Source organism: Caloenas nicobarica, chromosome 1 (genome assembly GCF_036013445.1).
Source record: "Caloenas nicobarica isolate bCalNic1 chromosome 1, bCalNic1.hap1, whole genome shotgun sequence".
Taxonomy (NCBI): Eukaryota; Metazoa; Chordata; class Aves; order Columbiformes; family Columbidae; genus Caloenas; species Caloenas nicobarica.
Genome location: NC_088245.1, coordinates 197,087 through 218,739, shown reverse-complemented (window position 1 = coordinate 218,739; position 21,653 = coordinate 197,087). Strand labels below are relative to the sequence as shown.

The 21,653-nt window shown below is 46.3% G+C and overlaps 1 protein-coding gene across 2 annotated transcripts in view; it reads right to left on the bottom strand.

Annotated features, from left to right (window-relative positions):
- Positions 1 to 21,267, bottom strand: part of GOLGB1 (golgin B1) — a 49,999-nt gene extending 28,732 nt beyond the window's left edge. Inside the window, exons 1-11 of one of the 2 annotated variants that reach the window (XM_065630351.1) lie at positions 21,220 to 21,267; positions 17,538 to 17,670; positions 15,455 to 15,545; positions 14,696 to 14,848; positions 13,818 to 13,958; positions 11,168 to 11,323; positions 8,119 to 8,241; positions 7,565 to 7,678; positions 5,476 to 5,887; positions 4,736 to 4,827; positions 4,353 to 4,449 (exon numbers count right to left, since the gene is read on the bottom strand). In XM_065630351.1, the coding sequence (XP_065486423.1) occupies positions 4,353 to 4,449; positions 4,736 to 4,827; positions 5,476 to 5,887; positions 7,565 to 7,678; positions 8,119 to 8,241; positions 11,168 to 11,323; positions 13,818 to 13,958; positions 14,696 to 14,848; positions 15,455 to 15,538 (1,372 nt within the window). In that variant the 5' untranslated portion in view covers positions 15,539 to 15,545; positions 17,538 to 17,670; positions 21,220 to 21,267. The remainder of the gene's footprint in view (positions 1 to 4,352; positions 4,450 to 4,735; positions 4,828 to 5,475; positions 5,888 to 7,564; positions 7,679 to 8,118; positions 8,242 to 11,167; positions 11,324 to 13,817; positions 13,959 to 14,695; positions 14,849 to 15,454; positions 15,546 to 17,537; positions 17,671 to 21,219) is intronic. The other variant, XM_065630354.1, reaches the window with a different exon arrangement.
- Positions 21,268 to 21,653: the final 386 nt, after the last annotated feature.

Here is a 21,653-nt window from a genome sequence, read left to right as displayed (position 1 = left end):
TCCTGTACCACATCTAGGAAAAAAAAAAAAACCAACCCTCCATGTTTGAAAGTAATAATTACGGTTATTTGGCTTTCATGATTAATTGCTACAGGAAGAAAGCTTCTATTTACATTTGGTACCAACAGATACCACCTCAGTCTTCTCACTACCTGCGAAGACAAGGAATGTGTTCATTTCCACACTGGCTACGTGCCAGTAAATGCCTGTCTTTAAACAATTTGAGGAAGTTTCTGTGTCACAGATCCTGAATCTTCTGGGGGACCTTAACCTCCCTGATATCTGCTGGAAGGGTAACAAGTCGCAACACAAGCGATCTGCAAGACTTCCGGAAAGCATCAGAGACAAATTATTGATACAGGTACTGGATGGGCCAAGCAAGAGTGACACACAGCTAGATCTGCTGTTCATAAGCAGGGAATAACTGGCTGGATATGTGATAATCAGTGTCAGCCTTGGCTGTTGTGACTGTGAAATATAGGACTTAAAGATCCTGAGCAGAGTGAGGAAGGAGGGTAACAGAGGTGCAGATTCTAGACTTCAGGAGACCAGACTTCACCTTACTTGGGGAACTGGGAGCTGGGATCCCAGGGCAGACAGCTCTGAAAGGAACAGAGCTCGGTAAGGCTGGTGGGTTTGTAAAGACAGCACCCTCCAAGCACAAGGACAGGTCATCTCAGCGCTCAGGAAAACAAGCCAACATATCAGGAGACTGGCTCGAGTAAACAAGGAACTCCTGACAGAGCTCTGAGGCCAAGAAGTATTATATAGGAGATAAAAACAGGGACAGGCTGCAAAGCACAAATTCAGGTACATTTAAGGACAATGTTAGAAAAGTCAGAAACGACTGCACTGGAGACTTGCAAGGGATGGCAAGGGCAACAAGAACAGCCTCTACCTCTGCATGAGCAGTGAAAGGCTGAACAAGGAATACACAGGACTGTCGCTGAATGAGTTTTACAATTTAGTGACAGTGCACACAGGTAATGTAAGATACTCTGTACCTTCTTTGTCTCTGTCTTCACCAACGAAGTTTTCCAAGCCTCTGTCCTGAGGATTGAGTCCAGGACTACTTGTGTGAGATATTGAGCGATACCAGTTTATGAGAACAGACAGGCTGTCTTGCATTCAAGGGTCCTGAGAGAGCTGGTCAGCATCGTTGCCAGGACAATAGAATCACTGAAAAGTTATGGAAACTGAGGGAAGTCCACTATGACTGGAGAAAGACAAATGGTGTATCCATCTTCAAAAAAAGGCCAAAAATATGATATGGTAAACTCCAAGCCAGTATGCCTCACTTCAATCCCTCCAGAAATCACAAAGTGAATCCTCTTGGAGCACATTAGCAGGCACATGGAAAAGGCAGTGACTAAGAAACACTCAGCATGGATTTACCAAGGTTGAAACATATTTGGACTACTCAATTGCCTTTTATGCATTTGTGGATGAAGAGAGCGCAGTGGATAGCATTTACTTTGACTTCAGCAAGGCTGTTGCCAGTGTCTCACACAATATTTCTGTATCGAAAAATAAGAAGCGATGGTTTGGACTGAAGGACAACTCAATGCATAAAGAACTGGTTGGATGATGAGGCTCAGAGAATAGCGGTGGACAGGTCATGCTGTATCTGGAGGCGAGTAACACGTGGAACATCACAGAGGTCTATCTGTGACCTCTCCTGTTTAACATCTTCATCTGGGACCTGGAGGCGGCAGAGTCCACACTCTGGTTTGGAGAACACAACACGCTGCAGAGAAACAGCTGATAGGGCTGAAACGCTGGCAGGGCTGCCAGTTACAGCAACCTACACAGGCCACAGGAATGGGGCAACAGGAACCTCATGAAATTCAACAAGGACAAATGCAAAGTCTCAGCCCTGGGAATGCAGGCTGGGGACTAGCTCTGCAAGAAAGGATGAAGAGAATCTGCTAAACATGAGCCAGCAAGTGTGCCTGGCAGCAAACAAGGTCAACAGCATCCTGGGCAGTACGAACAGCAGTGTAGCCAGCAGATCAATTAGAGAATATCTTTTCTTCTACTGGGCACTCACTAGAGTGCATTTCAAATACTGCATTCAGTCTTGGACCGCCGGTATAGGAAAGACACTGATAAACTGAAGTGAGTTCAGCAGAAGAACACCAAGATGGTCACAAGGCTGGAGTGCTTTCCCTGTGAGAAGAAGCTGAGGGAACAAGGCTTTTTACCCTGGAGAACAGAAGGCTTTGGGGAGACACAAAAGCAGCCTTTCAATACCTATGAAGAGATTACTGAGAAGATAGAGCCAGGCTTTTTACAGTGGTGCAAAGCAAGAGGATGAAACACAACACACATATACTGAAACTAAATAATTTCCAACTGGATGTAATGAAGACCTTTTTCTGCCACAAGTATAGTCAAGCATTGTAACAGGTGCCCAGGGAGGCTGTGTTGTCACCATTGTTGGAAGTTTTCAAGACCTGACTGGATAAAGGCTTGAGCAACCCTGTCTGATCTCACAGTTGATCCTGTTTCTAGGAGGAACCTGGACTAAAATCTGCCTTCGGTCCCTTCCAACATAAATTATTCTGTGATTCTATGATTCATCTCAGTCCTAGCTAATTCTGTTAGAGATCATGCCACAACCTTTTAGTATAAGAGCCAGTAAAACAACTTATACAATAGAATCATAGAATACCAGGTTGGAAGGGACCTCAAGGATCATCTGGTCCAAGCTTTCTTGGCAAAGCCCAGTCTAGACAAGCTGGCCCAGCACCCTGCCCAGCTGAATCTTAAAAGTGTCCAATGTTGGGGAATCCACCACTTCCCGGGGGAGATTATTCCAATGGCTGATTGTGCTCGTAATGAAAAATTTCCCTCTTGTGTCCAATCAAAATCTCTCCAGGATTAACTTGTACCCAATACCCCTTGTCTTTTTCATGGGACTTCTTGTAAAAAGGGAGTTTCCATCTTCTTTGCAGCCACCCTTTAATACTGGAACATGATGATAAGATCTCCCCTAAACCTTCTTTTCTCAAGGCTGAACAAACCCAGTTCTCTCAGCTTTTCCCCATATGGCGGCTGCCCCGTCCTTGGATCATCTTTGTGGCCCTTCTCTGGACCCTCTCCAGCCTGTCCACATCTTTTTTGTATAGTGGGGACCAAAACTGAACACAATGTTCTGGATGTGGCCTGACAAGTGCTGAGTAGAGTGGGATTATGACTCTGTGCCCCTGCTGGTGATGCCCTCACTGACGCAGCCCAGCGCCCTGCTGGCCATTGCCACAGCAGCCACTGCTCACTCGCACTGAGCTTGTTGTCCACACGACCTCCAGGTCCCTTTCCACAGAGCTGCTCCCCAGCCGGGTAGATCCCAGCCTGTGCTGCACTCATGGATTATGTTTTCCCAGGTGGAAGACCTTACACCTGTCCTTGTTGAACTTCATAAGGTTCTTGTTAGACCACTCCCAGCCTATTTGGGTGTTCCTGAAGGGTGGTTCTCCCTTCTGAAGTGTCCACTTCCCCACTCAGTTTGGTGTCATCAGCAAACTTCATCAGGGTACACTTGATTCCATCATTCAGATCACTGATGAAGATGTTAAACAGTGCTGGGCCCAACATCGATCCCTGGGGTACCCACTTGTGACAGGTTGCCAGTTTGAAAAGGAGCCATTTCCCACCACCCTCTGGGTACGGCCTGTCAGCCAGGTGCCCATCGACCGCAGAGACCACTTGTCTAGACCAAAGTGCATCAGTTCCCCTAGGAGGAGGCTGTGGGAAACCGTACTGAAAGCCTGGGAGAAATCCAGGTAAACAACACCCACCACTACCAACCCAGACGTTACTTTGTCACAGAAGGCGCTCAGGCTTGTCAAGCATGACTTGCCCCTGTTGAACCTGAGCTGGCTGTTCCCAATCACTCGCTTCAACTGACTTGCGATCGCCCCCAGGAGGATTCATTCCATAACTTTTCCAGGGACTGAAGTAAGACTATCACAGTAGATCCTGCATGCAGGAACATGAAGCACATGAACCAGACAGGTAAACAGGTTCTACCCACTCTGTCTCATGGCCAAAACAACCACCATCGCTTCATACCACAAGACAACACCATGAAGGCAGGCCTGTGATGCACAGCCCCGTCTTTTTAATCATTCCAGATGATTTACTTATTGGTTTCTATCAGTCTTTTCACTGTCTTAGATTCAAATAGTTCATTTTCCCTTTAGAATTAAAACCTACTTTAGCCACTGGAAAGAATTATATAGTATTTTTGAAGATCTTGACAACAAAGCCATAATGAACCAGTAGCCATGGACGAGTTTATTATCTAAAAATAGGCAAGAATTTGAAAATAGGTAAGACAATCATGTTACCTTCAATCTTCTGTCTTTCCAAGTTTTCTGTGGGTAGGAGTGAAGTTCTGTTCTGATCTTTCTGATCTATTATTTTTTCCTGTGAAGTTGTTTCATCCTGTTTAAACATAGGACAGAGGTGAGAAAGATAAATTTCAGTACAGTTTATACATATACAGTAGTCTTTGCTCTTTCACTTAATCTTTTAACAAATCAATTGGCAACTTTCAAATTACTCAAACTGACTCCTATTTCTCCCCAGGCTTCCACAATCGTAACGTCTGTTCATCAGCTGAGAGAGCCCATAAGAGCCTTTCTCAAGCAATAAATCATAAAAAAGAAATTCAGACTCAGTTCCCCAACATATGGGAAAACTTCAGGAGACTCATATGAAAAGATCATACCTGTTTCTCCAATTCAGAGACCTGCACTACTGAATGGGATTTCAGCTCCTTCTGACAGCAGATAAATTCTTCAGATTTCTGTACAAGTTCATCTAATGGACAGGAAAAAGGGGAGTTAAGGTGTGTTTTTGCCTTTTTTGCTGAAATACATCCAGTTTAGACATATACACAACAGTATAAGAGATTCCTTATCTCTCAGTCACTGCTTCAGTTTTGGGCCATGAAAGAGCTGGAAGAAAATCAATTTGCAATAATAGCTTGAGACAATATCAATGTTATTGGTTTTAATACAAGCCTACAGAGAAAATGGTACAGTTTGCTTTCCCTGGTTATTACAATTTCGGTAAAAATTCAGTGTGAAGAATGTGGCACTTCTAAAAAGAACTTACATAAGTTGATGGAAAAAATCCAGCAAGTTATTAAATTAATTTAAAAATGCATCTGGCTCAAGAAATCCATAAGCCTCAGCAGGTTATAGGCTGGGACAGCACCCTACGTGCTACCCTACTCACGCTCCTCCTCTTGCAACTGGGTTTGGTCACCGCCAAAGAGAAAGGTGGGATCGTACTAAAGACACCTCTAGTTTGATACAGTACAACCGCTCTCATGTTCCTATGCAATTAGGAATTGTTACATTAAGACTGTTATGAGCTATTATAAAAACAAAGCCAAACAGAAGGCAACCCAATGATCCTTAGGCCCCTGAGAACCTGCTTCACCAAAGTGTGGTGCATGCTCACCCTGTAGTTTCTGTACTGTAGCACTGTTTTCAGCAGACAACACCAACAGCCGATCAACGTCCTGTTTCAGCTGATGGTTTTCAGCTACAAGGACAGCAAGACTGGATTGCAGCTCTTGCTCAGCCGCCTTCAGACAACTGATCTGCAGGTTCTTCTCTTCCACCTCCAGCCTTTGTTGCTGCTCCAGGTCTTTATACTTCACCTCTAACGCAGCTTGTGCTCTTCTTGCCTCTTCCAGCTGTCCCAGTAGACACTGCACCTCCTCCTGCAAGTGATGTGAGGACATCTTCCTCTCAGCCAGTTCCAGCTCCATCTTCTCTCTGAGGTCCCGAGACTCTCGTCTCTCTGATTCTAGCACATCCCTCAGGGAGCTCAGATCTACTTCCATCTTCTGGCACTGATCTAGGAGTGTCTGTGAAAGGGTAAGGAAATGAATTTAACTCTCAACTTGTTCAATACATTGCCAAACCAAAGTACCTGAATTATATTTTAAAATTGCCATTAAATAATTTTCAAATATCTAAGTAGCAGAAAAGAGGAAATAAACACGGCAGAAATCTCAGTTTGTTAGAAACTGCCCTACTATTTGCAAATTGCAAGAAAGCAATGCGGGGAGAAACGGGAACTCTCCATTTTGGTAAAGAAAAGATTAAGTGTTAATTTAGAGCAGGGGAACATAGAGGAAAGAAACAACAGAACAGTGGCCATGGGGTCTCTTTTAGAGGAAAGAATGCTTCCCAAAAAAGGAAGGAAGGACTACAACAAAAAAAGAGGCAACTCAACAACTGCAGAGTACAATTAGAAAAAGAGAACAAAAGTCTGTACGTGAAAGGTGGACAAAAATACTGGAATAGGAAACTGGAGGTGACAGAGCGCTCCACACAGCACCCACTGCTTCAAGAAAGTCCCAGAAAGCTGGTCGACACTGACCCGAGATTTACGACAACTAGTAACAGAAGCAGACCCTACACTTGCGCAAATTCCTTTTGTCAAACTTGCTCCTCCTGGAGCTGTGGACAGGTGGGGAAGCTAGTTTCAGTTTCAGAAGGAGGCTGATGAGGAGCTCCCTTTTACGAAGAGAAGCTTCAGCCACACGGCCTCACGTTTACATGTGTACCAAGGTCTTCCTCTGACCACACAACGGGCATGAGGGGAGTCAGGGACCCCAACAACCATGCCGTGAAGACATCCACGCCGCCACTCCGTGAAGCACCCTGGTGAGCACTGTAATGAGCAGGGACTACAAGGGAGCTCACTGAGGTTGCCCACCTGTTCCTGGTGGCCAGAGGTCCCACCACTGTGCCTGGCTGGGACACACAGGAACAGAAAACAGAGTGGTGCATCAGTGTGTAGAAGCTATCGAAGTGATGTTCAGCACCAGATTGGCTCAAGATTGTACAGCCTACTAACAGGAGACTGATACAGTATGAGTTTCTTCTAACGGGATGAAGAATTATTTTCAGGAGTTCAGATATTGGGAAAAAAATTAAAAATACACTCATCCTATATCTGCAAACACACATTTTAAGAGATTGTGCGTTAAACCTTGTCTCAGGGGTCACATGTATACATAGTCACATATGCACAGCCTTGATCTCATTATCTTCATGCTCCAAAACGATGAAGTGAGAGCCAACACCACTCCAGAAGCTGTCTCACCATATTAGCAAGCTCTCAGTAAGACATACCAAAGAATATCTGTCTGTGCTCTAATCTGGCCTGGATACTGCAGCCCACAAACGGTGTAGCTACAGCAGCACTGTGTTAGTGCCTTTTGCCTTGGGTAAAACGTGTGTATTTGATGGCTTAGAAGGTATCAGTCAGCAGTGAAGTACGGACAGATATTGTCCCTCTGGGTCACTCGAGATGGCAGCTGCAGCGTCCCTGTCCCTGTTGCTTGGCTGGACCTGCTCTGAGCTCTGCAGGCAGACCTGCAGCTCCAAAACCCGGCCTGAGGGAGCTCCCCGCTCATTTCACGCTGGAAACCTGTGCCAGAAATAAGCTAATCTGGTATCTTCTGAGCTACTGAAAAAGGTCCCATCCACCACTTACACAAGAGTGAGGCAATAAGCAAAGCATAAAAAGGTACCTGGTTTTGTTGTTCAGCAGCACGTAATTCCTGCTGCAGCAGTTCTACCACCTGAGCACGTCCCAGCAGAGCTGCCTCCTGCTCCTCCAGCTTTTTCTGCAGTGTCCGCAGGTTCTGTGAGACAGACAGTGCTACACCAGGATCTGGAGGCTAACATCAGAAGGCAAGATTTCCTGGTTTCATCCATACACCCCGTTTCCATAACACAGTTAGTTTAATAGCCTGAATAACTTCATTTTTGTTGATACTTATTCTGGAAACCTGGTGCAGTAGGAAGAGCTCACCATTGTTTCACAAATAGGGAATTGGAGCACAGTAATTTAATACTTCACTTTAACTGTTTTTTTCTTTTCAACTGATACCAAATCAGTAGACTGAAGCTAGGACTCTCGAAGTCCAAACTCGCATCCCAAAAAAATCCCAAACAATCAAATCATCTCTCTCCTCACCCCTTCTGAGTTACTCTGATGACAACTGCTCTCTCCAGGTGTCTTCAGACTGGTAAAATTTCTTTGCCTTTCTCCTCCATAATAAGATTATTATATCAAATATACCTGCTGCATCTCTGCTTCCAGATCTGACTGAGCCACTATCTTGAGTAATTCAGCTTGGTGCTGGTGAACCTGCTCTTCTAGGAGAGCTTCCTTCTCCTGAACCACCTCCTGCAGGGAGCTCAGCTGAAAACATAAGCCGCAAAATAAAATAAAAAACAAACAAGAACGTTACAAGCTTGACAGACATACACGCTTGCTTTCAACATGCATCAGCATATTATGTGTATGAGGTCTTCACCTTGATAATCTTATATGTCGCTTTGGTCAAATGGTATCTTTATCCTACTAATATGTACATATTAACTGATAATATTTCAGATCCCCACAGAATTTAATCTACAAATATGCAGAATAATAAAAGACATGATTACTATATAATTACAAGTTGATAAAACTTCTGGGTTTTTATTTAAATATGATGTAGCCCAATTCACAGGTCAAAAGCTAAACCAGCAGTTCAGGGTATTAACAAAAATCTTTCCATAAATAAATAAAATGTACCATAATAGCTGTTACATTACATGATAAAAAACTCCTCTGCACATCCAGGATAGAATGCAGGGAGGCAATGGCGGGTCTGGGAGCTGAGGGAACACTCTGTCCCAGCCATTCCAAAGCCCATCACAGACCAGCAATGGCGGGCAGGGAAGAACCCAAATTCCGAGTCGGAGAAAGGGACCCCCTGTCCAGGCCCCCTGGGGCTGTTCCGGCTTCCTCAGAGAGCCATCGTCCCACCTTCCAGGTGTGAAACCCGTTGAGATGACTTCACTGCCGAGCACCTTTTGCAGCAAGGGTGGTTACTGCCTAGGAGTGCAGGATACATCATGGAGTGCAGGTCAAGAGCATTTTGGGATTGCAAAAGACTTACGGAATGTTTAGAGGAAGAACCAAAGGCAGGGAAATGGATGGAACTAGGTGATTTGGGAAGGAACAAAAACTAAAAATACAGGGTAAGGGAATAAAAAAAGGTCAGTTGTGTAAACAGTGGCTGCTCAAAATGTTTGTCTGGCCATACCCAAATCAGCAGTCTGTCCTGACTTCTTAGGAAACACCATTTCTAACTCTTCCATTGTGGGAGAGGGTGTCTGTTCGGTGTGCATCTGCATGTATGGTGGACCTAAGCGCTAATAACTGGAATCAGACTGTGGGCAGAAGGGCCTGTGTGTCCACAGTGCCAACAACTGGAGAGATTAGAGCAAGTGAACTGAAGTGCCAGCAACTGCAGTGGGACCACGCGTCAGAGGGTCTGTGTCTGCACGGTGCCAGAAACTTGGACAAGCACAAGTGTGTGAGTGACTGACTGATCACTAGCCCGTATCAAGCTGGACTAGCTGGCAAGTAGGTGAAGTAGCCTGGAAGCCAGGACAGAGGAGGGACAGTGCCCAAGGGTAAGAACACAGGCAGACTTGGCTACTGGTCAGACCAGGGGAGCTCTGACCAGCTGCCAGAGACCACAGGTCTTGGGACTCTCTGAAGACGAGCCCTGCTGTGTGTGTATGAATCCCAAGGGAGCTGGCTGTGGAGACACCAGGGCAGCCCTGGCCAGCTGTGTCCATGCGTCCTGTACGTCTAATAGTGAGAACACAGGGAGGTCACCGACCAGAGGGACACGGAGAGTCCTGGGCAGGGTGTGCATGTGTCTGTGTTTAAGGACAAGACCACAGAGGGCTGGCTACCAAACGGAGCAGGGCAGCCCTGGTCAGGTGTGTGGAGCCGGGGGTGTGTGCACAGGCACTCATGTACTCATTTTTCCAAAAGCAAGGCACAGGGGACTGGCTATTGGAGGGACCAGGGGAGTCCCAGCCAGCTCTGCACACACATGTAAGCAATGGGTCAGTACCAATAGCTGGAGTAGAGCTGTGGGCCCTGGGGCTTCCTGTGTCCACACATCAGCAACTGGAGAGACTTGGATCCACGGGCCAGTTACTGGGCTGATGGAGTGTCTGAGCACAGCTGCTGTGAGATCCACGATGTACATCTGTACATATTCTAACTGTTCTGTCGTCGGAGCTGCTATAGAGGGGAACAGGGTGAGGCTCTTGGTGCTGTTTTAGAGAATCACAGAATAGTTTGGGTTGGAAGGGACCTTAAAGCTCATCTGGTCGCACCCCCTGCACCGGGCAGGGACACCTTCCAGCAGCCCAGGTTGCTCAGAGCCCCGTCCAGCCCGGCCCTGGGCGCTGCAGGGACGGGGCGCCCACAGCCTCACGGGCAGCCTGGGCCAGGGCCGCGCCACCCTCAGGGGGAACAACTTCTTCCTTAGACCTGATCTAAATCTCCCCTCTTTCCATTTAAAGCCATCACCCCTTGTCCTGACCTGTGCTCGCAAAAGAAGTCCCTCTCCAGCTTTCTTGTAGGCCCCATTTAGGTGCTGGAGGCTGCTCTAAGGTCTCCCTGGAGCTTCTCTTCTCCAGGCTGCAAAGCCCCAGCTCTCTCAGCCCATCTTCACACGAGAGGTGCTCCAGCCCTCCAGCGCAGTTTGTGTGCATGTGAGTGCTGGGTGCTTCTGTCTGCATTATCAAGGTGGCTGGACATCCATGTACACACAAAGGAGTTGTACCTGTGCACCTGCTGGGAACGCACACATTCTCAGCCATGCTACTGGCTGGACTCGGGGGCACAGAGCTTGGGCACCCTCTGTCAGGCTGCAGGACTCAGCCATATTCCCCAGCAGCGGCGTGTTCTCAGGAACAACTGTCTCTCTTAAATTATCCAGTGACAGGATGCAGGGGAATAGTTCAAAGCTGTGTCAGGAGAGGGTCAAACTTGACATTAGGAATCATTACCAAGAGTGTGGTCACACACCGGTACAGGCTTCCTAGAAAGGTGGTCAATGCCCCAAGCCTGTCAGCGTTCAAGAGGAATTTGGACAATGCCCTTAATAACACACTTTAACCATTGGTCAGCCCTGAAGTCGTCAGGCAATTGGAACAGACAATCATTGTAGGTCCCTTCCAGCTGAACTATTCTATTCTATCGTGATAGTGTAAGCAGGGAGTTGGGAAACATGGGCACACACAGACTGATGAATAGAAAAATGTTTCTGTACCTGTGTAGCATACTTGATTTCAGCATCTTTGAGACTGACTTTAGCTAGAGCCAGCTGTTCCTTCAGATCCTGAACAGTCTCTTCTCGCTCCCTGAGCTGCTCTTTCAGTGCTTGGGCTTCCTCTCTATGCCTTTCACTTCTATTTTGCTGGTTATCCTGACATTGCAAGAGGAAAGAAGTGGGAAGAAACAGAAGAAAGTAAACTGATCAGTATGACTGGTCAATTAAAAACAAACAAAAAAATAGAATGATACTGCATTCTTGACTCGTAACTAGATGCTCATTTCTACTACATTTAAAAAATTTTAACTTTACATTTTGTTTCTTTAAATGAAGTCGTATGTTAAGTAACTATTTTCCCTATTTCTGTGTAGATACGCACAAGATGTCTTCAATTGGGAAGTCTCAAAGCACTTTAGAACAGCTAATTATCCGTGAATACTTACAATATAAACTAAGGTAAATTATGTTATTAAATAAAATATAATGCATAATCAATTATATGACCACCTCGATTTGTGAGGCTTTTTAATTTCACAGATTTCTCTAATACCAGAAATGAAACATCTTAAATTAGCAATACAAGAACATTCTCCACATGACAAAGGGGCAGACATCAATCAATCTAGACTACAGAAAATGCCTATGGAAATCTCTAAAGAGATTTATAGCAATGAACCTCTTAAAATAAGCAAATGAAACATGCAAAAAATCATCAGTTCTACTCCACTCCAAGGCACTAAAATCCTCCGTTTAAGACCATGAAATTTAAACTCTGACATCTCACATAAAACACGTGCTAAGGCTGTGTCTCCTCGGACATGCCAGCACACGACACCTGCACTCTTTTTTGTCTCTCAAAGACCAACTGTATGGCAGGCACTGCTCTTAAATGACGTTCTAACCCCAAACCAGAAAGGTTCTGTTCCACGTGATTTCCACTGCAGACTGTATCAAGGCTTCATTCCTCTAATGAGAAGGCCACTTTTCTTAATGGCTAATTTACACCAACCCATTTACCCGTCAGTACTGTCCTCTCACTCCAACAGTTCTCCCACTTTATTGGAGCGCACCTTCTTCACACAACTGTAGGAATAAATGGTATTTCGTCTCTGACTGTGGTTGACTAAATAGCCAAGCTATCTTGAGTGTCTAGTAAAAGTAGCTACTAATGTGATGGGAGAATGGAAAATCTGCTGCTGCTTTCAGAATTTATTTCCTAATTCCAAGTGAACAGAACACGACAACACTCCATGTGAGGTCTTGCCACTCCTAGTACAATAGTTGGAAGCAGAACTGTTTGCCTTACATAAAAAAGAGTAGGCCTCTTTTTAAAATCTGCATCACACTGATTAACTCATAAGCTTTCCCTCATTTTGCCTTCAACAGATAAATTTGAATTTTGAAGCAAGAACGCTCATTGGTTCAACAAGTCTACGCAAAGTCACGTAACAGCACGCGGGTCTTCACATGCTACATATGAATAAGCTAAAAAAAGCCTCAGCACAGGACGGCAATGAGGAGTGACACAGCTAAACAGCCTTCAGGGACTTCACTGCCCTCTGCAGCCTTGCGGTATACAGTGGCAAGATACAACAAATGCTTGATCTTGCACTTGTTACATTTGGCTTTATTTTTATACTGTGTCAATCCTCAAGATCATCCAGTTCTTCCTGTATGAAAACCAAATGCTGCTTTGCACTGAGAAAGATTCTCAAGACTGTATTGTAAAGTGAATTACAGTAGCCTATTTTTATTACTTTGTGATGCCATCAATCAAAAATAGTAATCACAAGTCATGGAACCAATCTTTACTCCATAAGTAGTCACCTCTCACCTGACAGCTGTCACACTCACCCTTTACTGTTTCCTATAACCTTCTAATCTTTTTTTTCATTGTTTCAAAGAACCCTTATCTTTTCCGGTTTAATGAACATCATCTGATGTCCTGCAATCTGTCTAGACTTCTATCACATTTCCCTTGCCTAATATCACAAACTTTCTAAAGAAAACTATGTGGTCAGCAGAACAATTTTAAGTTTTCAAAAATTACCAGCTCCAGTGGGAGTTTTTAGCTAGCAGCTAATAGCTTCTTTAAGGTCTTGGTACAAGACACTTTCCCCTCATTTTTTACCTAGCTTTACACAATTATGGCTTGTTAACCATAAAACTTTGTGGTGGTACAGGAAGCTACATGGCTGGAAAAAAGTTATATAATTTTTACATTTAAGTTACTGCCTTTCAATTTCAATGACCTCCTTACTTCCTTGCTCTTGTATTTCAGCCAACCTTCCCTCTCCTTTGCTGTACTAATACAACAGATAACATTTTGAAACTTACAGCTCAGATAGATGTGTAATTTCTGCAGGAAAGAACTTCGCTAGAACAGATCACTGAAGTTATGCACAGTGAAACTGGCCTATACCCTGAGGAGATCAGGTTGTGCACTCCAATGGCATCTGCAGTATAAGGAAGCTGGACAGACCAGCTTGCTACAGCAGAAACATCCCTGCTGGAACTGTGAATGTCCTGTTAACAAGAGAGAGAGGCCCTGCTAGTGCACTGGGACTGAAAACATAGGGTGGCACCAGATTATCAGCAGAGGCGAACAGCTTTGAATTAACTGTGTGCTCCCAGCCTTGGGATATACCTGCTCTTCGGACGAGGTTTGTGCAGGCAGTGGTGACCCTTTCCCTGTCAGCTCCTCAATGCGTTTGTTCAGAGAGGCCACTTTGGCTTTGGCCTGAAGTTTAAGCTTCACCAGCTTAGCATCTGCAGCCTCTCGCTCTTCCTGCAAAAGAAGGATACGAACTGACTGCATTTCAAATTCTAGTGCTGCCACCCTGAAAGCATCACTTGGAAAAGTTACATAATTTGTCAATCTGCTGTTCTTTGTCCAAACCTGCCTCCCCAGTAACAGTGCTAATTAAAACACACCCAGGAAACAAATTTGCTCTGAAGAATTATACACAGCGAAATAGGTGGCTCTAGTACTTCCTCCTCAAGGGGCACATCCCTCAAGGGACTTCTAGCAGTTAGTGCAAATCAGTTTGATTTCCGCTACTATATGCAGTCCCTCAACACTATCTCAAGTAACTGCACTTTCTCTCACATCGTGCCCCAGGGTACGCAATATATATCTTCGGTTACATGCCATAAAATCACAGAACTGCTCTTTGTCTCAAACACTCTGAAGTGGGGAAAGAAAAGCCGCACACAAAATATATTAGTATTTGTTGGAGCCACCATGAGTCTGCACAGGCCTCGACGAGCTCCAAGACAAAATGCTACATAACTTGGATGTAACTTATCTAAACTAGAAGGAATTATTCATACACAAAGTGAACAGAAGCTACCCACATCTCTTGGGTTAGTGTCCATTCTTTGGATTCCAACAGTTCTCTGGAATTGATGCATTTAGTAGTGCAGGTGTCTCAAATATTCACAAGCAACCAGAGACTGGCTTGCACAGAAAGCTGAAGCAGCACATTACTCTTGCTCCCAGGTCCCCAGTGACAGAAATGATACCTTGAGTACAGTTTCTTTTTGCTGGAGCAGGGCATCCTTTTCTCGGATCAAATCCTTCAGCTGAACGACGAGTGTTTCTGTTTGGGCTAGGCGCTCCAGCAGCTCCTCAGGTGCCTCCGCCATGCTTTCTGCTTGTGGCTCTACAGCTTGTGCCTGGAACAGTGAAACGAGGGTCCTGGAGGAAAAGTCTAAATGGACCGCAGCATAGCATCCAAATGCATCTGCAGCTCCATTCCTAAATGCTGCACTCTGCTGCTTGCAAGCATTTCATGTAGCCTATAAAATTATACAAAATTAGGTGAAACCAGTAGGAAAGCTCAGGATACCCATGAGCCAACACACAGAAAAAGCACCAGCAAATCTGAAATGCGTGGCACTGGAGAAACTCTACCATCCACACACTGTCCACGGTTTCAGGTACCAAAGGGCACCATACAGATCAAGCCTTCCACTGTCACCCAGGCACACAGAGCTCCCCTTTCTGCTGCACAGAATCATTAGAACTCTTAAAATTCTTTCTTGACCCTAATTCCGGTTTGTTTTCTAGGATCACCTTGAGATGTGGAAACTAAGGATTATGGTCTGTCCCACAAAAGTGCTGACTTAAGAGGTCAGGAATATAGAAGCAGAGTGAAATGACAGCTGGGTCTAGCGCTCAGCAACAAAGCAGCAAGAAACAGTTCTCACTGTCAAATGATTCACATTCCCCAACCTAACTCTCAATAAGATCTGAAAGTCTTGAGACAACAGTGCACTTACAGTAACTGCATCTCCATCCTCTCCGTCATCACCTGACAGCTCTTGTATAACAGTACTCGCTAAACCTGACAAACGGCTTAGCATCTTCAGCCTAAAACAAAACAAAGAATCGGAATACAGTTACAGAGGCAAAACAGCCAAGAGGAATAAGCAGGTGACCAGGCTTACAGAGAATATGTCTCCTCTGCCCAGAGAGAAAAGCCAAAGTAAAACTTCAGGAATAAAGAAAATATCATGTTAATAAAAGCAGCCAGACTCTGTGAACATAAAAGCAGAGCATGTGCTGATAAGACACATAAAGATGCCTTCACTACTCTACATATATGATCAAAGAATACATTTTTATACCAGATTTCAAGTCACTGCCATAGTTTATTCTTGATCTTTCTTAACAGTTACATTACAGAACCATGATCTGCCCAGTTTAATCAATAGAAGAGTAAGTGATTCTTAAATGAAGCCACTTCTTTACACCAAACTTGGCCTGTAAATACATAAAATAAGCTTTCTTTTAACAAGTAGTGAGAATGGTGAACTCAGTCCTGATGTTTGCTAAATAGATGCAAGTGCATCACATTAGAGAGACGATGAGACCTCTGCATGTCACACATGTGACAGGACAGGACCTTGACAGGGAGGAACAGTCTCGAGAGGGCATACATTCCGTGGCTGCTGCTTACTTAGTATACCTTCTTTTCTTTCCTTGAAATTCAGGAGCCAAACTGCTCCAGCAAGTGGAGGTGAAGCAGTACCAGCCAGCAATACATAATTTGCCATTTTGAGGAGAGTGGCAGATTAAATTCTCCATCATTAACCCAGACAATGGGATGCAATCCACCTCAATAAATCCACCAAATTCTAATGAGCAGTTGATAACCTAAGTATAGAGCTGCCAACCAGAGGGACTCCAACGAGCTAGAGAAACAGATGGATAGAAACATCATGAAGTTCAGAAAGGCAGATACAGAGTCCGACACCCGGGATGGAACAAACCTCTGCAGTAGTACAGGCTGGGGACGAACGGGCTGTAAAACTGCTGCAGAGAACAACCGAGGGATGAGCTCAACGTGAGCCAGCGGTGCCTCCCCCAGCACGGGGGTCAGCCCTGCACGGGCTGTGTCAGTGACACTGCAGGCAGCAGGCTGAGAGGAGCAATTATTCTTTTCTGTTCAGCACTTACAAGACAACATGTGAAGTACAGCATCCACTTTCAGGCTTCCTGATACACAAAAATGACAGTGACAAACTAAAGCAGGTACAGCAGAAAGGCCCTAGGATAGGTGTTGAATTACAAGACATACGGAGAGGCTAAAAATGCTGGACTTGTTCAGTCTCGAGAACAGCAGGTAAGGAGGGGATACAATTGCCATCTTCCCTACAATTGCCTGTTAGGTAGCTAAAGACAGAGCAAAACACTTCAGGGCACACAGCGGATGGACATGAGAGAGTGGACACAAGTGGCAGCATAAGAAATTTCAATCGGAGAAAAAAAAAAGCACAGGTAAGATGACAAAAAATACTGGAATAGGCTCATAGCAACCTGACCTAACTTTGACGTCAGCCGTGCTAAGAAGGTTTGACCAAATGAACTCCCAATGTCCCTTAAGACATAAATCTTTCTAATATTCTATGAAGAAAAGTCACACATGACACTTGACACATCTCTTAACAGAAAAGCTACAGATCTGTCCCAACTGTAAGTCCATGCCCGTAAATGGCAAAATAATTTGTACAAATGTAAAAGAAGCTACAGCATTGCAAACCGAAACTAGGAAAACTCCCATTAGCCATAAGATCAATAATTATCTCCATCAAACAGAATCTTTTAATATGACAAGAAGTCCCTGTTTAGCTAGAAGCAGGCTTCTAGAGCTGGCTGCAATGATCCACTCACTCCAGACCTCCTTTCTCTTAGTAAGCAAATCCTTGCTCTTAGCTCGAAATATTGATAATGGAGAGAACAGTAATGCATTATTTTTCTGTAGCAGTCACACCTTCTAACCACCTGATTTTGCAGAAGCAGGAAAAATGTCACAAAGCACATTAGAATATCCATAGCAGAAAAGGGAGTGTGAACACCAACCTCTTTTATGCACCGAGTAGCTCATAGGTCTGCTAATTCAGTAGTAAAGAGGTTTCCAAGGCAGAGCAGTCATACGGGTCCTTCACACCATTCTTTATCTTGTGGGTACTGACAGGTTGCATGAATGAAGACTCTTGATGAAGAAAAAAAAAAAACCAGAAAAATAATCTATCCAACAGTAAAGAAATAGGCCCATTCTTCATCCTACACACTACACTTTGGGATTATTACTGTCAGTCATTTGCAATAAGCATAAAAAGTTAGAAGTCTTCCCTGTTCAGGAAACTGGATTTCTCCTGTTCTGACTCGTTATGCTGTATGGCATAAGCTTGGTCTCAACAACCTACAGAATAAAATGCTTCAGAAGCAGCAACTGAAGCAAACAGACAGGAGGCAAGAAGCCAGGCCTTGGACAGACTCTTGCAACGAGTTCTAGAGGATGAAACTACTCAAGCAGCAGAAAGCCAGGATATTCATTTTGCATGAATACAACAGCCTGTGAAAAAAAGTACTAGTACTTTGTTCACTTCTCAGCTGGCCCCAGTGAGACTGAGGCATGGAATTCGAGAATAATATAGTTTGACAGAAGAAATTTCTCTAGTAGGAACTGTAAATGTCAACTGCTCACCGGGCTGGTAACACAAGAGACTCATTTAAACACGTGGAATACCTGATTCATTATAAGAATAAAGTATTTCTAGTTTTGTAAATCACCACCCCCACGATGCCCCAGTGAGGAACAGAACCTGCTGTCGTGGCAGTGGTAAAAACATGTTTTAGAAAACAGTCACCCAATATTTGAAGAGGGTGGATCTGATCTTCCCATTGAGCATTCAGCCACAGCTTCTTAAAGTCACAAATGAACAACATGTGGTTGAGATGTCACAAGAGATCATATAAGAGAACATGACTTAGGACTGATAGAACCAATAGATGATTTATTAGAAGTGGTATTAGAAATATGGAAAAAAGTAGAACCTAGGCATCTGCAGACATCCACTGTAACCAGCAACAGGTATGGGGCCCAGCACATACCTGCATGCTAAAACATTACAATTTCAAGCATGTGTACATGGACTATGTTGAGAAATGATTCCCTGGCTTTTGTCCAGGCTGGCAACATTAAGCCCACACTAAACTCAAGCTCATATGCCTCGCTGGGCTTGGCTCACAGCTGGCCTCAAAATGCAGAGGAACTGAGGCCTGACTGCACCTATCTGCACAGGCACAGACTTTAACAACCTGGACTCAAGTCTCACGGACTCATGTCTTTTGAACTAATTTTTAAATTACATTATCAGGTGAGTTGAATATGGCAAGGGATGTGAAGTGGAATGAAAAGTGACTCCACAATTACACAAACAGCAAAAGGAAGCCCAGGGAGAACACGGGCACGCTGCTGAACGCGGCAGGGGCCCTGATCACACAAAAGGCGGAGGTACTCACTGCCTTCTGTCCCACAGGTTTTAGTGGCAAGACGAGGCTTCAGGTGTTCCAGTCCACCAAAACCTGATGGGAAGTCTGGAGCAGAAGACGACGTACCTTATGCAAAGACCAGGCAAGGGAGAACAGACTGCTCACACACGGTCACGCGGGGCCTGGCAGGATGGACCAGCAGTGCAGAGGCAGCTGGTGACAGCACTGCAGAGCTGACACAGACCTGGTAGGAGAGGCTGACATCCCACAAACAGGTAAGCTGCCATCCGTGGGGACCAGGACAGGCTGGGGAAATGACCCACTGGAACCTCATGAAGCTCGACAAGGGGAAACGCAAATTCCTGCACCTGGAAGGCAGCTCTGCAGGGAAGGACCTAAGGATGATGGTGGACAAGCGAACCATAATCCATGAGGCACCTCATGGCAAAGGCCAACAGCACCCTGAGCTGCATTAAGAGCGTTGCCAGGAGGAGGATGACCCTTCCTCTCTACTCAGCACTGGTGAGGCCACATCTGCAGTACTATGCCCAGTTCTGGGCTCCCCAGAACAAGAAAGGTGGGAACTTGCTGAAACAAATTCAGTGGAGGACAAAGAGAAGGCTCAGGGAGGATCTTATCACAGAATGCGTGAGGTTAGAAGAAGAAACCTACAGAGGCCATCTGGTCCAACCTCCCTGATCAAACAGGGCCACCTAAGGCCAGTTGCGCAGGGCCGTGTCCAGATGGCTTCTGAATATCTCCGGAGGCTCCACAACCTCCCTGGGCAACCTGTGCCAGTGCTCAGTAAGCCACACAGTAAAAAAGCTTTTACTGATGTTCCGAGGGAACCTCCTGCGTTCCAGTTTGTGCTCAACGCCTCATCCTGTCACTGGATCCCACTGTAAAGAGCCTGGCTCAGTCTTCTTTGAACCCTCCTTGACAAGAACTCCAAGAACAAGCAGCTTTAAATGCTGTCGCAAAGTGAACAGTCCATCCACTGCCTGCAAGGTAGGAGCTGTCTCATGCATTAGCCTCAAGGGCGCAGGGCAAGAACACCCTGGTGCTTGCACTTCATATTTACTTCTGAGCTTGTAGCAGGAAAGTATTACACAATGCTGGCCAATTTCCTCATAAACAGAAGTAGACAAACAGAAAAGGACAGAGGTTATTCTGTGTTCCACTGCCTCACCCAAATAAAGTAAACAGTACAGCTCTCAGAGACAAGACTGTTGTTCTACCAGGGGCACACTGACTTTGGTGTGGATTTCCACTTTTGTATTTAATAGCAGAACACAAAAGGCCTGCAATCTGTTTGTGATGTAAGCCAGTACACTTTGTGTTCTGGATGTACCTGAAAATATCTTTTTGCTCAGCGTTCTTATGATTCATGAATTTTTGCCTGTCAGACTTTACTTTGAACACTGGGACTATCAGCAGTGTTCCAGAAGAGGGTACTTTGCTCCAAAATATACTTCCCTTACCAACCCAAGCAGCCTAAATCCTTTACTGGTCATAGGACAGTCTGCATATAAGCAGTGCATAAATCCATGCTTTTCTATCTCTAGGTACTAGTCACAGGGAAGAAAGACTTAACACTGGTTTTCCCTAATTCATTCTATTATGAGTTTATTATACAAAAATTAAGTTTAATTCCTTGCATTTCCCTTCTTGTGAAGGTAAGCAGACACTGCAGGCATTGCTGCTGCACACAAGCCCTGGACCAAACCTCAGACTGAAGGGATCAGAGGAGACCAACAGCTCCTGAGCACCCGCAGCCCCAGGGCCAGAGCAGCCCCGCACCCGGGGAAGGGGACGCCAGCGCCCACGGAGCTGCGGGACCGCGCGGAGCCCCGAGCCCCGCACCCGTGGACCCACCCGCGGAGCCCCGAGCCCCGCACCCGCGGAGCCCCGCGGACCCACCCGCGGAGCCCCGCAGACGCACCCCCCCCAGCCCGGACGGCGGTGCCGCCGGCACAGCCTCCCCGGGACGGCCCCGCTGCCCTCACACCGGGCACGGCGCTCACCAGCACGGCCGCAGCGGAGGCACCGCCGTGGCGGGGCCCTGGACACAGAGCAGCGCCGCCGGCCCGGCCCGCGCCCCACGGAGCCGCGAACCCGCCCCGGTGCCCCGGGCCCGGCCGCGCCGCTCCCGGCGGGGCTGCACGCTGGAAGGAGCCCAGCCCGGGACCCTCGCCGAGAGCCAGAGGCCAACGCCGAGCCCGCAGCCAGCAAAAGGACCAGAGCGAGGGCCGGGGGAGGCACCGACCTGCCGACGACCCGCGCCCGCCGGACGGCTCCGCCACCTCAGCACCGGAACACGCCGCGGCAGCTTCCGCCTCCGGTGCGGCCCCGCCTCCCCGCAGGACCACAGCCAGTCAGCTACGGAGGCTCGAAAATAGACGTGACCGCCAGCTAATTGCGGCGAAGCAGCCTCCTCGGGGTCATGGTTGTCCTGCGACATGGCACAAAATCACCAATGCCGGTAGGGCTTGGGGACCCGCCCAATAACAAGGAAGCAGCCAATCAGCCACGGCTTTCCGAGGAGGGGCGTGGCGAGAGCGTGAGGGGGCGGAGCGTGCGCGGGGAGTGACGGACGGGGCGGTGACACGGGCGGTGGCACGGGCGGTGACACTGGTGGGGCGGTGACACGGGCGGGGCGGTGACACGGGCGGTGACACGGGCGGGGCGGTGACACTGACC